Source organism: Pecten maximus, chromosome 10 (assembly GCF_902652985.1).
Source record: "Pecten maximus chromosome 10, xPecMax1.1, whole genome shotgun sequence".
Lineage (NCBI taxonomy): Eukaryota > Metazoa > Mollusca > Bivalvia > Pectinida > Pectinidae > Pecten > Pecten maximus.
In genome coordinates this window covers 39845605-39864691 of record NC_047024.1, presented here as the reverse complement: position 1 = coordinate 39864691, position 19087 = coordinate 39845605, and the positions used below count along the sequence as shown (strand labels likewise).

The 19087-nt window shown below is 38.3% G+C and overlaps 1 protein-coding gene across 1 annotated transcript in view; it reads left to right on the top strand.

The window, feature by feature from the left end:
- LOC117336358 (glutathione hydrolase 1 proenzyme-like) overlaps positions 1 to 19055 on the top strand; it is a 32217-nt gene extending 13162 nt beyond the window's left edge. The window contains exons 2-13 of the mRNA XM_033896861.1: positions 6002 to 6220; positions 7168 to 7265; positions 7709 to 7825; positions 8808 to 9009; positions 9811 to 9971; positions 10357 to 10503; positions 10739 to 10872; positions 11804 to 11991; positions 12563 to 12632; positions 13338 to 13478; positions 16826 to 16939; positions 17518 to 19055. Of these exons, the coding sequence (XP_033752752.1) occupies positions 6002 to 6220; positions 7168 to 7265; positions 7709 to 7825; positions 8808 to 9009; positions 9811 to 9971; positions 10357 to 10503; positions 10739 to 10872; positions 11804 to 11991; positions 12563 to 12632; positions 13338 to 13478; positions 16826 to 16939; positions 17518 to 17664 (1738 nt within the window). The 3' untranslated portion in view covers positions 17665 to 19055. The remainder of the gene's footprint in view (positions 1 to 6001; positions 6221 to 7167; positions 7266 to 7708; positions 7826 to 8807; positions 9010 to 9810; positions 9972 to 10356; positions 10504 to 10738; positions 10873 to 11803; positions 11992 to 12562; positions 12633 to 13337; positions 13479 to 16825; positions 16940 to 17517) is intronic.
- Positions 19056 to 19087: the final 32 nt, after the last annotated feature.

Sequence of the window (19087 nt, the reverse complement as noted above, 5' to 3'; positions counted from 1 at the left end):
TCAAACAATCCTAAACTTTATTGCTGTTTTGTTGATTATCGTAAGGCTTTTGATAGCGTGAATAGAAATAAATTGTTTTTGAAACTTTTCCAGAGCGGAATCAGAGGGAAATTATTAAATGTTTTGAAGTCTATATAAAGGTCTGAAATCATGTGTTAGATTTAAGTCTGAATTGTCTGATTTTTTCTCTTGCTCCCGAGGTTTGATGCAAGGGGAGGGGTTGTCTCCCTTTCTTTACTCTATGTATGTTAATGATTTCGAAAATGAACTAATTAATTCCTCCTGTGACGCTTTGTTTTTAAGAGATGTTTCACTTTTTCTTCTTATGTATGCAGATGACACTGTCCTTTTCTCAGAAACTGCTTCCGGCTTACAAAAAATGTTAGATTCCTTAAAACAATACAGTGACAATTGGCAATTAACAGTCAATACTGATAAAACAAAAATTGTTGTATTTCGTAATAGTGGTAGATTGCGAGTTGTCGAAATTTTTTACTTTAATGGCAATGAAATAGAGATTGTTGATCGTTTTAACTACCTAGGTATAGTATTTAACTTTAATGGTAAGTTCACAAAAACTCAAGGTGTTATTGCAGAACAAGGCCGTAAATGTATGTATAATGTGTTGAAAATTTGTAATAATTTATCTCTTAATGTAGAATCTAAATTGAACGTTTTTGATGTTTACGTCTCCTCTATTCTCAATTATGGTTTCGAAACATGTTGCAGACAAAGTAGAAAAGGTTCATGTTGATTTTTTGAGAAAGATCCTTGTTGTTAAGACAAGTACGCCTTCCTTCATGATATATTCGGAATTAGGACGTTTGCCGTTGCATATCGTCAGGAAATGTCGAAGAATATTGTTCTTAAGTCGGTTTATGAAGATATGGAGGATTGCAACCACAGAAATTGTAATTGGCGAACCCAAGTTAAAAAAAATATTATTGTCTTCTGGTTTCGGTAGTGTCTGGTTAACTCATTATGTTGATAATGAAAAGGTATTTTTACATTGCTTTAAGCAGAGTTTGATTGATGCTTTTATTCAAGCAAGAAATGAATTTATTGAAAGATCTTCTAAATGTTATCTGTATAAATATATTGTTGACACCTTCACACTGCAATTCTATCTAACAAAATCTATTCCTGATCCGTATCGTAAACTTATTTCGAAATTAAGACTTTCATCGCATAAGCTTTATATAGAAGAAGGCCGGTATCATAATATTCCAAGGTCAAATAGGTTATGTCGTTATTGCAACCAGAACCAAGTAGAGGACGAATTCCATTTCATCCTTATTTGTCCACTATATGTTGATATTCGAAAAAGATTCATTAAAAAATATTATTGGAATCACCCGTCTTCTTTTAAACTTGTCCAATTGCTTTCTGTTCACAATAAAAAAGAGTTATGTAATCTTGGAAAATATTTACAGTCAAGCTGGTTACTACGGTCGGGATTCCAACCTTTAGTATAGATCAATATCGTTTGTACGTGTTTATCTCCAGCTATACCTATTTTTTGTTCTACCCTAACTATTCATCTAAATTATGTACACTTTGTATTTAGTGTTGTATTAACGATGTTAGTTACTTATCTCTATTTATATCTATTTATATATATTGTTTGTTCATCATGTAATTATTCTCACGAAGTATATATTTGCATTTGAAAAATCCTATATACTTATATTAGTTATACCTATTGTTTGGTAACTACTATCTATCTACTCTTACAAACTGTATTATTTACTTTTTATTAATGACTTAAGGTACTTGTCTCCAGTTATGTTTATTGTTTTGTCCACCCCCCTGAATACTCTGATTGTGTTTTTGTTGTTAAAATCAATGTTTGCGGATGTTTTTCACCAGTTACGCCTACTGTTTTGTTCATCCTCTATAACAATTAGTTACGTATTGTATATATGTGTATGTTGATGCTTCTATGTTATACTTATGAGCCGTAAGGCTTCAAGTTGAATAAACTAAACTAAACCTTCAGGTCAGTATGTGTGTGGGTTCTGATCTCCACCTGTGTACCTACGGGTCAGTATGTGTGTGGGTTCTGATCTCCACCTGTGTACCTACGGGTCAGTATGTGTGTGGGTTCTGATCTCCACCTGTATACCTACGGGTCAGTATGTGTGTGGGTTCTGATCTCCACCTGTGTACCTACGGGTCAATATGTGTGTGGGTTCTGATCTCCGCCTGTGTACCTACGGGTCAGTATGTGTATGGGTTCTGATCTCCATCTGTGTACCTACGGGTCAGTATGTGTGTGGGTTCTGATAGCCACCTGTGTACCTACGGGTCAGTATGTGTGTGGGTTCTGATCTCCACCTGTGTACCTACGGGTCAGTATGTGTGTGGGTTCTGATAGCCACCTGTGTACCTACGGGTCAGTATGTGTGTGGGTTCTGATATCCACCTGTGTACCCTCAGGTCAGTATGTGTGTGGGTTGTGATCTCCACCTGTGTACCTACGGGTCAGTATGTGTGTGGGTTCTGATAGCCACCTGTGTACCTACGGGTCAGTATGTGTGTGGGTTCTGATCTCCACCTGTGTACCTACGGGTCAGTATGTGTGTGGGTTCTGATCTTCACCTGTGTACCTACGGGTCAGTATGTGTGTGGGTTCTGATCTCCACCTGTGTACCTACGGGTCAGTATGTGTGTGGGTTCTTATATCCACCTGTGTACCTACGGGTCAGTATGTGTGTGGGTTGTGATCTCCACCTGTGTACCTACGGGTCAGTATGTGTGTGGGTTCTGATCTCCACCTGGGTACCTACGGGTCAGTATGTGTGTGGGTTCTGATCTCCACCTGTGTACCTACGGGTCAATATGTGTGTTGGTTCTGATCTCCGCCTGTGTACCTACGGGTCAGTATGTGTATGGGTTCTGATCTCCACCTGTGTACCTACCGGTCAGTATGTGTGTGGGTTCTGATCTCCACCTGTATACCTACGGGTCAGTATGTGTGTGGGTTCTGATAGCCACCTGTGTACCTTCAGGTCAGTATGTGTGTGGGTTCTGATATCCACCTGTGTACCTACGGGTCAGTACGTGTGTGGATTCTGATAGCCACCTGTGTACCTACGGGTCAGTACGTGTGTGGGTTCTGATATCCACCTGTGTACCTACGGGTCAGTATGGGTGTGGGTTCTGATAGCCACCTGTGTACCTTCAGGTCAGTATGTGTGTGGGTTCTGATCTCCACCTGTGTACCTACGGGTCAGTACGTGTGTGGGTTCTGATAGCCACCTGTGTACCTACGGGTCAGTACGTGTGTGGGTTCTGATCTCCACCCGTGTACCTACGGTTCAGTATGTGTGTGGGTTCTGATCTCCACCTGTATACCTACGGGTCAGTATGTGTGAGGGTTCTGATCTTCACCTGTATACCTACGGTTCAGTATGTGTGTGGGTTCTGATCTCCACCCGTGTACCTACGGGTCAGTATGGGTGTGGGATCTGATCTCCATCTGTGTACCTACGGGACAGTATGTGTGTAGGTCCTGATCTCCACCTGTGTATCTACGGGTCAGTATGTGTGTGGGTTCTGATCTCCACCTGTGTACCTACGGGTCAGTGTGTGTGTGGGTTCTGATCCCCACCTGTGTACCTACGGGTCAGTATGTGTGTGGGTTCTGATAGCCACCTGTCTACCTACGGGTCAGTATGTGTGTAGGTCCTGATCTCCACCTGTGTATCTACGGGTCAGTATGTGTGTAGGTCCTGATCTCCACCTGTGTACCTACGGGTCAGTATGTGTGTAGGGTTCTGGTATCCACCTGTGTACCTACGGGTCAGTATGTGTGTTGGTTCTGATCTCCACCTGTGTACCTACGGGTCAGTATGTGTGTGGGTTCTGATCTCCACCTGTGTACCTACGGGTCAGTATGTGTGTGGGTTCTGATCTCCACCTGTGTACCTACGGGTCAGTATGTGTGTGGGCTCTGATCTCCACCTGTGTACCTACGGGTCAGTATGTGTGTGGGCTCTGATCTCCACCTGTGTACCTACGGGTCAGTATGTGTGTGGGTTCTGATCTCCACCTGTGTACCTACGGGTCAGTATGTGTGTGGGTTCTGATCTCCACCCGTGTACCTACGGGTCAGTATGTGTGTGGGTTCTGATCTCCACCTGTGTACCTACGGGTCAGTATGTGTGTGGGTTCTGATCTCCACTTGGGTACCTACGGGTCAGTATGTGTGTGGGTTCTGATCTCAGCTTGTGTACCTTCAGGTCAGTATGTGTGTGGGTTCTGATATCCACCTGTGTACCTTCAGGTCAGTATGTGTGTAGGTCCTGATATCCACCTGTGTACCTACGGGTCAGTACGTGTGTGGGTTCTGATATCCACCTGTGTACCTACGGGTCAGTATGTGTGTGGGTTCTGATAGCCATCTGTGTACCTACGGGTCAGTATGTGTATGGGTTCTGATCTCCACCCGTGTACCTACGGGTCAGTATGTGTGTGGGTTCTGATCTCCACCTGTGTACCTACGGGTCAGTATGTGTGTGGGTTCTGATCTCCACCTGTGTACCTACGGATCAGTAAGTGTGTGGGTTCTGATCTCCACCTGTGTACCTACGGGTCAGTATGTGTGTGGGTTCTGATCTCCACCTGTGTACCTACGGGTCAGTATGTGTGTGGGTTCTGATCTCCACCTGTGTACCTACGGGTCAGTATGTGTGTGGGTTCTGATCTCCACCTGGGTACCTACGGGTCAGTATGTGTGGGTTCTTATATCCACCTGTGTACCTACGGGTCAGTATGTGTGTGGGTTCTGATATCCACCCGTGTACCTACGGGTCAGTATATGTGTAGGTCCTGATATCCACCTGTATACCTACCGGTCAGTATGTATGTAGGTTCTGATCTCCACCTGTGTACCTAAGGGTCAGTATGTGTGTGTGTTGGTTCTGATCTCCACCTGTGTACCTACGGGTCAGTATGTGTGTGGGTCCTGATCTCCACCTGTGTACCTACGGGTCAGTATATGAGTATTCCAATCACATACATTCGCTCCTCGTTATTACTTCATAATGCTATCATGTTGTCATAACAATAATGTCTTTATTAGGGAATCCTCATAAAAAAACAATATCTTCATTTCATTGGAATAATAAGCAAATTATGGTACATCCAGAAAACAATAGGCGAATTATAATAATGTAGAGAACAATTGGCGAATTATAATATATCTAAAGAACAAAAGGCGAATTTTAATACATCCAGAGAACAATAGGCAAATGGCAATACAGAGCAAAGTAGGCGAATTATAATACATTCAGAAAACAATAGTCGAATTGTAATACAGAAAACAATAGGTGAATCAAAATGCATGAAGAGAACGAAAGGCAAATTATGATACGTACAGAGAACAATAGGGTGAGTAAAATGCATTAAAAGAACAAAAGGTGAATAATAATACAGAAAACTATAAGTGAATCATTATTCGGGGAACAATAGACAAGTAACAATACAAAGAACAATAGGCGAATTACAATAGGGACCAATAGGCAAGGTATGATACAGAGATAGATAGACGAATAACCACGTATACAGAAATCAAAAGACCATCTAACGCTTAAAGACATGGCCATGTCACCTGTGATGGCCTTGGCTTGGCATACTCTACTAAACCTAAAACTTTCACGTTTTGATCAACAGGGAAAGGTTTTAATATTTCATTTTTTTGATATTTCAAATATCGGTTTATTTAGGGATTTTTTTTTGTTTTTGTTTTGTTTTTGTTTTGTGTGTGTAATCGGGCGATATAACGCTGGTGAACTCTAACTAAATCAGTAAGTAGTTCTGTAAAGCAGTATATTAGTCAACCGTTACGTGTATCGTTTGAATTTCTTTAAAGGGCACCCTTCCATTTAAAAGGATTGCGCAAACTCTACAAGCCAATAAACGGAAGTGCCTTTACATAGAACGACGCGTATAAGAGCCAATGATTTTAGCCAATATATTTCATTAATATTGTTTATAGGAGTCACACAGAGGGTGACGGGTACCTGGCCTTCCTGACGAGTCGACCGTTGTTGGTCATCGGATTGTGTCTGGTGTTCGTTATCGTATACACTATAGCACTGACGTTGGGGATGGTAATGGCGATCCAGGACCACAACCACGGCCACGCCACCAGACCAATGACCAGCGGTCAAGGTGCTGTTGTGTCTGACCATGAGACATGTTCAGAAATAGGCAGGTAAAAACAAGTTGACCCGGACATTCTTAAATCAGACATTTCCCTACGTGTCACTTTTAAATTCATATGCACGCGTTTTTTTTGTATTTTTCAAAAATTATCAAAAATATTTTTGAAAAATCAAAAACATGTTAAATTGATGAAAATATGCATGTACCTTATGATTAGCCCATTCGTATTTCCTTCTGAATTTCTATGCTTTTGGCCCCTAGCATCTATAAAGATTTTTTGAAAGACGAATGACAGCTGTAGCATCAAGTGTATATTTCTTGCTCTGTATTAACTGACTGTATCTATAACTAAATTTATATCGGAGGAGTTAAATGGAGAGCGCTTACACCAATTGTATTGGAACTTATTGGCCGATTGGAGCATTGAGAATCAACCTGTTTATTTATGACATCGCTTGCAAGAAATTACAGAATCAAAGACAGAACGCAAAATTTTAAACCATAAAAGCAATTGTAAGACTAACAATAAAACTATTTGTCCAAAGGGAGATAGCTCTAGTATTTGATGATATTTGTTGACTTCGAAGTTATTGAAAGTTACCCATATTTACACAGCACGGCTTCACTTCATTAATGATACTCATAATATACTTAATCACGTTTTACTGAAATCTTTAAGGTTATTTTAAGTTAGAGTTAAAACATTTAAAACGAAAATGTACTTTAAAATATGAAAAGAAAATAATGTCCCCCATTTTGTGTTATGTCACAATTACGTACTGTGGTATGACTCATGTGTTTTGTTTTGGGATATTTTAATGACTCTTTGGCTTAATAGATTACTACGCAGCTATTCTAGCCAATCATAAACGTTGTTACAAAACCAGTGATTTTTTATGGTATTGGATGATAACTTCTTGTTTCAAGCCGGTTTAGATAGTTACCTGATGTTGGTATCATAAAATATGTACAATAATAATTTGTTTTACCTCGTAGAGACACTTTCACTAAAGGAGGATCCGCCGTGGACGCTGCCATAGCCACTCTCCTTTGTTCTGGACTCATGTCTCCTCACAGCATGGGAATTGGGGGAGGTATATCTAATAATGCATCATTACAAATAATCAGGTTAACCAACACAAATGTGTAATGTTAAACATGGAACATGAGATTTTTAATCATGTCTGACACTAATATCAGAGTACTTGCCCAGGACAACACGTGCTTGCCAATTCACGAAATTTCATTTTCCTAACAATGTTTGAATGTAATTTAGGCTAAAGTAAAATCTTATTTGTTTCATTGTATTTAATTGGTGTTTGTTAAAACTAAACGTTAGGAAAAGTTGCAATATTAGGATACTGTAATTTAAAAGAAAATGTATGACTAGTTATTAAGTCTTAGCCATGCCTCTCTTTTTTATCTTTAACCTTTTCGATATACGGTCTACATAAAAGGCATAAGGTATTGACGTAAGAAGATATATATATATATCACTCGTTAATAAAATGATGATCCGTGTTTGTTTTAATGGCAGGCAACTTCATGGTGATATATGATGCTGAGACAAAGAAAGCACAAACCATAAACGCCCGCGAGACGGCGCCTCGGGGACTTACCCTGGAGCTAAACACACAGACCGGACAGAATCAAAGTGAGTATGTTCAACATCACGCAGGAAAAGGAACAAGAACCATATACTGTGAATTTGGTAATATCCGTGTTTTTTTTTTATTTGGCTATGTTCGTTGTCATTCAAGATAACGCGAAAATGAAAACCCAGCAGACATGTGTATATATATGTACACACACAAATATTTAATGCAGAATGTTTACTAAATCGCGAAATGTAATGCCTGTGAACTAGTTTCAAATGGAAAAACCGCGAAATAGGTCCGCAAAAATAGAAAAAATAAGATCCTATATAGAATCAGTGGTCTATCAGAAGCCAATGAGGAGTAACGTATGTGAAAACAAAATGATAAATAGGACACGATGCGTCGTTATAATAGGAGAAAGTTCTTACTAGGAGCGAATATATTGCATATAGAGCTTAACCTACTAGCGCTGAGAGTGATTGCATGATTCAATATCCCAAACATTCGCTAATGTACTTGTGGTCAGTTATCTGTTCTTAAACGCTCTCGAAATCTGTCATTCAAATCTAACGATCAAATCTAACGACATCAATTGCAGGAGTTTCGCAGAGAAAACTTATAAAACCGTTAATAAATCTATTTCATAGTCACTTTACTGCAGACTATTTGCCTTCCTCTGGAATGATGAATGCCGCATTGTTGATTAAGTCGGAGGATTATTTACTTTCTCAGCGGTCTCTGTGCCAATCTATATTTTTGTTCACATTTTGTCTTCGTTCTATCGATTTTCACTCAGAATAATGGTTTCGTTAGTATGTCGGTATTCCCTGCTGTTATTGTCTATCCGTGCAATTCTTTCCACAAAATGTGTTCCATGTCATATCACAGATTGATTTAAATCCCTTCTGGAAAAACTCAAATCAAAGAAATCCTCCTCCCAGATGATGCAATGATGACTATGTGGTCACAAACGTCTATAAGATAAGCATCCTATATTACTATTGTAAAAATCATTGACCTTGTACCCGTACACCACAGAGGCGTTGTCAATCGGAGTTCCGGGAGAGGTCATGGGCTACTGGGAGGCTCACCGGAAGTATGGACGACTTCCGTGGAAAGACTTGTTCCGTCCCGCTATAGAACTAGCCGAGAATGGTCATTACCTGGCGCACACTCCACGATTATGTTTTGATTATCTACTCCGTGAGAACATCGATTTATCTCAAGATTCAGAATTCTGGTAAGTGAAACTTGTATACGATTTGGGTATTAGATTCAAAAATTATTTTGATATTCCAAAATAGCTTTTCTCGCAGTTTTGAAAACATTCTTTCGAGATGATTCGCTTTTTAAGTCAACAACAGTTCACCTGTATGATATAGACATTAATATTATACTTTACACTTACATTTTTATGAGTATGAGATATCTGATAAAAATTCTGAAAAAAACTCGAGACTATTCCATAATAGAATATATAAAATATATAAAGCTTGTTTAAACTATGAATATCATTGCAAATATCAACGAATCAATGAATTGAAGGGGGTGTTTTCTACTTTTGAAAAGTGTTCAAATGTAAACACATAAGTTATTTAATATGGTAAACAACAACCTAATTTATTCCAGTGTTTCTCGATTGAACTTAATTCCCAAAACGTGTATGTATTGTAGCATATTGCGTAGAAAATTTGCCAGTCATATTGTCTGGTAGAGGCATAAGGGCTCATCCCATTTTGAATTATTGAACTCGTTTAATGAATCCTTTATTCCAAAGCAACTCATGCAAAACCCTATATATTAATACAATAAGAATCTTATCTAAACCACACAGTCTTCAAATGATTTGGGTCGCGAGTTCGAATTCAACGTTCGGCAGTTGCCTGGTTCTGACCGCAGGCCGGTGGTTCTCCGGATTTCCCCCACCTCCAAAACCTGGCACGTCCTTAAATGACCCTGACTGTTAATAGGACGTTAAACAAAACAAACAAAAGATATCTACTGCAGTAATTAATGTAACATTGTGTTTTCCGGTTTTCAGTAAAGTATACTGCGATGACACCGGTAAAATAGCACCAGAAGGAGCCCTCCTCAAAAGGCCTCGCCTGGCGAAAACCTTACGAGGGATCGCAGACCATGGGCCAGCTTACTTACATGAGGGACCCGTGGCAGATACTATTGTTCGTGAAATACAGTCAAAAGGTAAAGTATTAGGCAGAATACATATATATCGATATTAGATGTCAGATGTGTAAAACGTTTCCTTTAATTGATTTTTTGCAAAGTTGCAGATTTGGCGGAAGTTGATCTTCGCCATATTTGTTTATATACAGAGTAGTGACAACCGAGCTTTTCGGGATATGGCAGAGTTTAAGCTAAGAACTGTAAGATTTCATATTCCTCACATCGTCATCTGATAAAAACCATTAGCTGGAATATTTGTTTAAATAACGACCATAATGCTAGGTTTACGCTGTCTTAGAAACCCCTGGCTATCATCAAAGGCGGATTTTTCCAATTTTTTTTTATTATATCTTTCTCTATAACCCCATCTCTCAAATAGATAAAGCATTTAAAATGTTTTTAGGCGGTGTTATCACAAAGAAAGACCTAGCAGAATATGTTCCTGTTGTGGATGAAGGAATTTCCGTAGATCTCGGTGACGTCACATTATTGACTATGGGCGCACCGAGTGGAGGGCCTGTTCTTGGCCTCATTATGAACATCCTGCAGGGTCAGTAGTGATACCTATTTCATAAATGTTCTTTTTTTAAACGCAATATTATGTTTTACCAGATCATAATTATCTATTATGGGTTAATAGATTATCGACAATGTAACATTTTGTCACATCTTTAAATATGTAATTGGAAAAGTAGTATCATCGAATTAATCTATACTCAAGCGGCTTTGCAGTGCAAGATTTACAATCGAATGTCAGGATTCTATATCTGTATTTATCTTTCTAGGTTTAAAGTTATCAACGGAATCATCCAAAGAAAAATACGCTCAAACATTACACGTTATGACAGAAGCTATAAAGTTTGCATTTGGACAAAGGTGGCAGTTGGGAGATCCAGCTTTTGTGCCAAAGATGACAGAGGTGAGACAACTGTGTTCAACTGATATTTGTATTAATGTTTCCTGCTCCTGCTCCTGTTCCTCCTCCTCCTCCTGCTGCTGCTCCTCCTGCTCCCCCTCCTCCTGCTGCTCCCCTCCTCCTCCTGCTCTTCCTGCTGCTGCTGCTCCTCCTGCTCCCCCTCCTGCTCCTGTTCCCCTCCTCCTCCTCCTGCTGTTCCTGCTGCTGCTCCCCTTCCTCCTCCTGCTCCCCTCCTCCTCCTCCTGCTGTTCCTGCTGCTGCTCCTCCTGCTCCCCTCCTCCTGCTCCCCTCCTCCTGCTGCTCCCCCTCCTCCTCCTGCTCCCCTCCTCCTGCTGTTCCTGCTGCTGCTCCTCCTCCTCCTGCTCCTCCTCCTGCTCCCCCTCCTCCTGCTCCTCCTGCTCCTCCTCCTACTGCTGCTCCTCCTCCTCCTGCTCCCCCTCCTCCTGCTCCCCTCCTCCTCCTGCTCTTCCTGCTGCTGCTGCTCCTCCTGCTCCCCTCCTCCTGCTCCTGCTCCCTGCTCCTCCTGCTCCCCCTCCCCTCCTCCTCCTGCTCCCCCTCCCCTCCTCCTCCTGCTCCCCTCCCCTCCTCCTCCTGCTCCCCTCCTCCTGCTCCTGCTCCCCCTCCTCCTCCCCCTCCCCTCCTCCTCCTGCTCCCCTCCTCCTGCTCCTGCTCCCCCTCCTCCTCCTGCTCCCCCTCCCCTCCTCCTCCTGCTCCCCCTCCTCCTCCTGCTCCCCCTCCCCTGCTCCCCCTCCCCTCCTCCTCCTGCTCCCCCTCCCCCTCCTCCTCCTGCTCCCCTCCTCCTCCTCCTGCTCTTCCTGCTCCTCCTGCTGCTCCTCCTCCTGCTCCTCCTGCTGCTGCTGCTCCTCCTCCTCCTACTCCTCTTTTCTTCTTCTTCTTCTTCTTCTTCTTCTTCAGAAATGTATTTTATTCATAGATAGTCACCAAAATGACGTCAGAAGCTTTTGCTGATGACCTGAGAAGCAAGCTGGATCATCACGAAACTCACGATTCGTCATATTACACAAACAAGTCATTCCAGGCATACGACCATGGCACTGCGCATGTTTCTGTATTAGCCCCGGATGGAAGCGCCGTTGCGGTTACGAGTAGCATTGATTATTTGTAAGTGAAGAACAAGTTTCCATAAAAACTAAAAAGATTGACTATTTCAGTTACATAACATTAGTTTGTGTATCAAGCTTGTCGTTTTCCAATTACTGTATGATTGTAGAATTATTTCTACATGATTTTTTTTATTCATTTTAATGCTATTGCGTAACGTCAAACTATAAAAGAAAATTACGTTTCTTCATTGGTGGATCTTTATTCAAAATAACTGGGTTCGTGGATTAATTATGTACTTATTTGTTTAATTTCAAGAGGTTTGTGTTTATATTTTGTTTAAATTAAAATCATTCTTATTGAACGCACTTTCATTTTTCATTTGTTAAGACAAAGCCACCAGACATCATATTTACCTTCATATATTTTAGGCTAGTCGATACGTAGTTGGGATATAACTGTGTGGATTTAGATTACCAACAAATGTCAATCAATTTTAACAATTATGTTATATTGCTCTAAGATGTTGCTCTAAGATCGAAATTCTTATTACGATACGCATTTTGCAAATTCCTCCCCTCATTACACTTACAGCAAAACTTGTGTCTTCTTTTATCTCATCGTTTGTTAGTTATGGATCGACAATTATGTCCGAATCTACAGGAATCATTTGGAACAACGAAATGACAGATTTTTCCAAGGTACGTTCATTTCACAACGATATTAATAATGCGAATAAGTACTATCAATGTGTATCTCTTTTCTATTGTTCAAATTTTAATGACTTTACCTAAAAATTTGAAGTAAACAGAATATTTTTGTGAATTAATTATCGTGAACAATTTTTTTTTAACGAGCATTTTGAAATGTTTATTTTTTTCGCTTTTATTTTATTCAAAATAGCGAAAGTAAATATAAATCCTTCGGAATGATAAAATTTGCAGTTTAAATATCTAAATTTCCGATATGTATAAGGCCTTAGCAAAGAGAATTTGTCTTAATAAAACCTTAGCCTAGCGTTGACAGTGAGTGAGGTGAGGTAGTAAATTTTCACACACTTTTGTGAATAAACGTTTGATAAACAATGATACAAATCAAAAGAATATGTGAATTGAAGTTGTAAATGTTTAAAATATCTCATGATAATCTAATAAATAGATGATTTGTTGTAGAACTATGTGCATACTCTGGTATATTTTGTACATTATTGCGGAAAGGGTGATTACATAAGTTGCAATAACGTATGACCAATCCCTTTGTTAAATCTTTTGCAATAAAATATGGTTAAACTTAAATGTATTTTGTAAATCTTAACACAAGTTTTACTCCAAAATCTGCATTGGCTTGTCGTAAAATGACAAATTTGAACAATAAACTAACATGTTTAATATGTTTTTCCTTTTCAGGATAATCCGCGAAATCAGGTTCAGCCTGGAAAACGTCCTCTTTCCTCCATGGTACCTTCTATATTTGTGGACAAATCGGGTCACGTGAGACTCGTCATAGGGGGCGCTGGTGGTATGTCCATTACGCCAGTAGTAGCCGAGGTAAAGTTGTCTCATTTTCTAGCAAAGCGAATTTAATTTAATTATTAATTTGATTTCAACATACTTTATTTATGACCTTTTAAGCAATGGGAATGGACACATAGGATATGCAACTTTTTCCAAGCCCTTTCCTTCTAATATAACATTTCTATATAAACAATTTGTAAGCATATTTATCTCCCTGGTTTCACATGATTTAGAAGTGATTTGGTCTAGCAGGAAATATAACATATATATAAGTGTATAAGATGTATATAATATAACATGTTTAAAATATAAAAGTTATGAAATGTTACAGTATTGTTGACTAGATAGGAGTTCCTATCTTAATTCTGATCTCTTGTTTTAAATTTTTTTAAGACTTTTAGCATCAAATAAACTATTAGCGATGTCCTGTCCCTTTCTGTCCAAATCATACGTCATTTCTATCAAATAAACTGGTAGAGATGTCCTGTCCCTTTCTGTCCAAATCATACGTCATTTCTATCAAATAAACTGGTAGAGATGTCCTGTCCCTTTCTGTCCAAAACATACGTCATTTCTATCAAATAAACTATTAGCGATGTCCTGTCCCTTTCTGTCCAAATCATACGTCATTTCTATCAAATAAACTGGTAGAGATGTCCTGTCCCTTTCTGTCCAAATCATACGTCATTTCTATCAAATAAACTGGTAGAGATGTCCTGTCCCTTTCTGTCCAAAACATACGTCATTTCTATCAAATAAACTGGTAGAGATGTCCTGTCCCTTTCTGTCCAAAACATACGTCATTTCTATCAAATAAACTGGTAGAGATGTCCTGTCCCTTTCTGTCCAAATCATACGTCATTTCTATCAAATAAACTGGTAGAGATGTCCTGTCCCTTTCTGTCCAAAACATACGTCATTTCTATCAAATAAACTGGTAGAGATGTCCTGTCCCTTTCTGTCCAAAACATACGTCATTTCTATCAAATAAACTGGTAGAGATGTCCTGTCCCTTTCTGTCCAAAACATACGTCATTTCTATCAAATAAACTGGTAGAGATGTCCTGTCCCTTTCTGTCCAAAACATACGTCATTTCTATCAAATAAACTGGTAGAGATGTCCTGTCCCTTTCTGTCCAAATCATACGTCATTTCTATCAAATAAACTGGTAGAGATGTCCTGTCCCTTTCTGTCCAAATCATACGTCATTTCTATCAAATAAACTGGTAGAGATGTCCTGTCCCTTTCTGTCCAAATCATACGTCATTTCTATCAAATAAACTGGTAGAGATGTCCTGTCCCTTTCTGTCCAAAACATACGTCATTTCTATCAAATAAACTGGTAGAGATGTCCTGTCCCTTTCTGTCCAAAACATACGTCATTTCTATCAAATAAACTGGTAGAGATGTCCTGTCCCTTTCTGTCCAAAACATACGTCATTTCTATCAAATAAACTGGTAGAGATGTCCTGTCCCTTTCTGTCCAAAACATACGTCATTTCTATCAAATAAACTGGTAGAGATGTCCTGTCCCTTTCTGTCCAAAACATACGTCATTTCTATCAAATAAACTGGTAGAGATGTCCTGTCCCTTTCTGTCCAAATCATACGTCATTTCTATCAAATAAACTGGTAGAGATTTCCTGTCCCTTTCTGTCCAAATCATACGTCATTTCTATCAAATAAACTGGTAGAGATGTCCTGTCCCTTTCTGTCCAAAACATACGTCATTTCTATCAAATAAACTGGTAGAGATGTCCTGTCCCTTTCTGTCCAAAACATACGTCATTTCTATCAAATAAACTGGTAGAGATGTCCTGTCCCTTTCTGTCCAAAACATACGTCATTTCTATCAAATAAACTGGTAGAGATGTCCTGTCCCTTTCTGTCCAAATCATACGTCATTTCTATCAAATAAACTGGTAGAGATGTCCTGTCCCTTTCTGTCCAAAACATACGTCATTTCTATCAAATAAACTGGTAGAGATGTCCTGTCCCTTTCTGTCCAAATCATACGTCATTTCTATCAAATAAACTGGTAGAGATGTCCTGTCCCTTTCTGTCCAAATCATACGTCATTTCTATCAAATAAACTGGTAGAGATGTCCTGTCCCTTTCTGTCCAAAACATACGTCATTTCTATCAAATAAACTGGTAGAGATGTCCTGTCCCTTTCTGTCCAAAACATACGTCATTTCTATCAAATAAACTGGTAGAGATGTCCTGTCCCTTTCTGTCCAAAACATACGTCATTTCTATCAAATAAACTGGTAGAGATGTCCTGTCCCTTTCTGTCCAAATCATACGTCATTTCTATCAAATAAACTGGTAGAGATGTCCTGTCCCTTTCTGTCCAAAACATACGTCATTTCTATCAAATAAACTGGTAGAGATGTCCTGTCCCTTTCTGTCCAAAACATACGTCATTTCTATCAAATAAACTGGTAGAGATGTCCTGTCCCTTTCTGTCCAAATCATACGTCATTTCTATCAAATAAACTGGTAGAGATGTCCTGTCCCTTTCTGTCCAAATCATACGTCATTTCTATCAAATAAACTGGTAGAGATGTCCTGTCCCTTTCTGTCCAAATCATACGTCATTTCTATCAAATAAACTGGTAGAGATGTCCTGTCCCTTTCTGTCCAAAACATACGTCATTTCTATCAAATAAACTGGTAGAGATGTCCTGTCCCTTTCTGTCCAAATCATACGTCATTTCTATCAAATAAACTGGTAGAGATGTCCTGTCCCTTTCTGTCCAAAACATACGTCATTTCTATCAAATAAACTGGTAGAGATGTCCTGTCCCTTTCTGTCCAAATCATACGTCATTTCTATCAAATAAACTGGTAGAGATGTCCTGTCCCTTTCTGTCCAAAACATACGCGGTTTCTACAACCATTTCGCAGAGCTTTAATCCATAGTCACTGTTATTCTTTATAGCACTCAAGCAATTGAGTGATATCACTCTAGTGCCTTTATTTCTGATTAAAGTTTACTATTTCTTTTCACATTAATGATAACTCAAAGATTTTCTGGAGTGAAGGGGCAAGGTCATTGTTACTGTAACTGTAAATAAAGAACGGTTTTCAGATACGACAGTAATTTTTATTAGAGCGGGAAAATATATTTTGTCCGAATAAAGCATAAATAGATCTCAACATTTAGCACAATGTATGTCTCGCTTGTTGTTGATCTAACTATTCCAAGTGCTTGTATGTTATGTCGATAAAATTCGTGTTCGATTTCAGTAACATGTCCAGACAAAACATTTTGATATGTATTTCTTAACTCCTGTTCTAAATTTTAGCAATTTTATAATTTGAAATAAAATTTTACACTTATTCATTAAGTATTTTTTCTTTATTCTATCGCCAGGTATCTACTCATGTACTGTATTTAGGTGATAGCCTTTCTAAAGCCATGCGACGCAAACGGTTCTTTCATCAGCTTGAAAAGAATGTGTTAATCTATGAGAAAGGATTCCCACAGGTAAAATCGTGTTCAATCGAAATGCCCGAAAAATAAATCTTGAAACGATTAATCCAAAAACAGTGCTTGTTGTAGAATCATTATAAGCATATTGAAATGTATCATAGTCTGGAGGAATACTTTCGAAAACCTGTGAAATTACATATGGTTACAAGTACTATTTATGACAGCTCTACATAATTGTATATTGATTTTAAAAGAAATAAATCAAACAGTGTAAATAGTTTCTCATGGTGTAACATGTTTATACTAAAAACAAAAATGACATCAAACCAAAGGTAGTAATACTTTATATTAGTTTACATTGATAGTCCAAGACTTTGCTCGAAAGAAGAATTCGGTTTTCAGGTATTCAGTAATAACCGCTGAATTGCATATCATACATTTAAAATTCCTCACAAAATCATTAATTTGGTGAAACCTTAATATATGCTAGTGGAACAATAAGCAAAGCTTTCATCAATTGCTGATACTTGTGTGTACGTAAATATTAACAGTGATTAAATTTTATAACAAGATTATAATTAAGATATGTTTATGCTGATAGTGTAATCACGTATGACATTTTCGTTCTACAGGATATTCTCCAGTCCCTCTCTGGGGATTTCGGACATGATGTAGCCCAATACCCTGGAAGATACATAGCAGTTTTACAAGCAATAGAGCGGCATCCTGTCACAGGGCAAATAACCGAGTTCCCAGATGCACGAAAAATATATTTCTAGATCTAGCTAATATGAATTTATATAATTTATTATTTATTGCATTATTTAGCAGAGGGCATTTGATGGACAATCGTGCCGTCCAATATAAACATAAAGATATATGATATTCACAATGAATATACAAATATCACTGTCGAAACACTGTCGTGACGTCATGTACAAGTGACGTCAAACTTTTGTACCGGACATAACGCTATGGTCTAAATAGTGAAAATATGTCATCCATGATCGCCTCGATATAGAAGGCAAACATTGCAGATAAATATTTTATCATGTTTCCTTATTTAAAAAAAATGTATATAATATACACAATAGCAAGTGTTGATGTAATATTGAATTTATCAAACTCGATCGTGAGTTTAATGACACTCGCCCGAAGTCTATTACATTGTATTTTATCATACAATTGATGAACTCGTTCAATAAATTTAATAATTACATGAACACCCGTGGTTTTCTATGTTCAAATAAATCAGCTATTGGCATTTTATAACATTCAATGAAATGGAATATGCTTCAATTTCCGTAACTATTTGGTATACAAATGTACATGAATATCTAGTTTTCGAATTTTATTTCGCCGAATTCATCGATGTTAGACTGTACATCTCCAATCCTGTATAAACAAATGTATGTTTGTGTAGATTAACGATAATATCAACAGCATTATGGCTTAAAGTTATTAAATTTTGACTGGCTTCTCAATCTAAAATTTGATAATGTTTAGCATACATTTTAACCTATGAACCGAATAGCTCTCGGGAATAAAGAAACTGAACTTAAATTCGTATAGCAGGTGTCGCCGATGAATCTTACCATTCCAGATCATATTACCTTATTCGCAGTGCGCACGCTCATTGGCCGCCATTTAATTTAATTTCTGTTCATATTTTCCCTCTCTATTTATTGATTACGAGTTAAAATTACGACTTAAATATGTCGGCATGTTTTGTTTGTGTTTTTATTTTGTTTTTGTGTTGATTTGTGTTTTTTTTATCCTGCTCATTTTGAAATGTACAGTATGTTTACTTCAACTTCTATACAACAATGTATTTTTCTTTTGTTTTGCGGTGTGTTCATTTTTTTTAATGTTTAAATTTGCCCTGATTGCCTTCCTGATGTTTAGAAATTAGTATAACTACTGGTTTATCATGTACGTGATTACTTACACAAGACAGTATTCCCTTTCATCGGTTTATAACTGTCAGTCCTTCAAGTGTTCATAATTAGATTATATACATCCAGTGTTTCCTTTAATCGTTTACAACCTGCAAATACTTGTTTTCTCTGACCTTGGTTTATTGGTAACCCGCAGTCTTGTTTGTAAATTTTGTAGTTCATTTTGTACATGTACATTGTAAAATATTTCTCCATTAAAATATATGAATCAATATCTTGTTTCCGTTTTAAAATGCTGAACTAT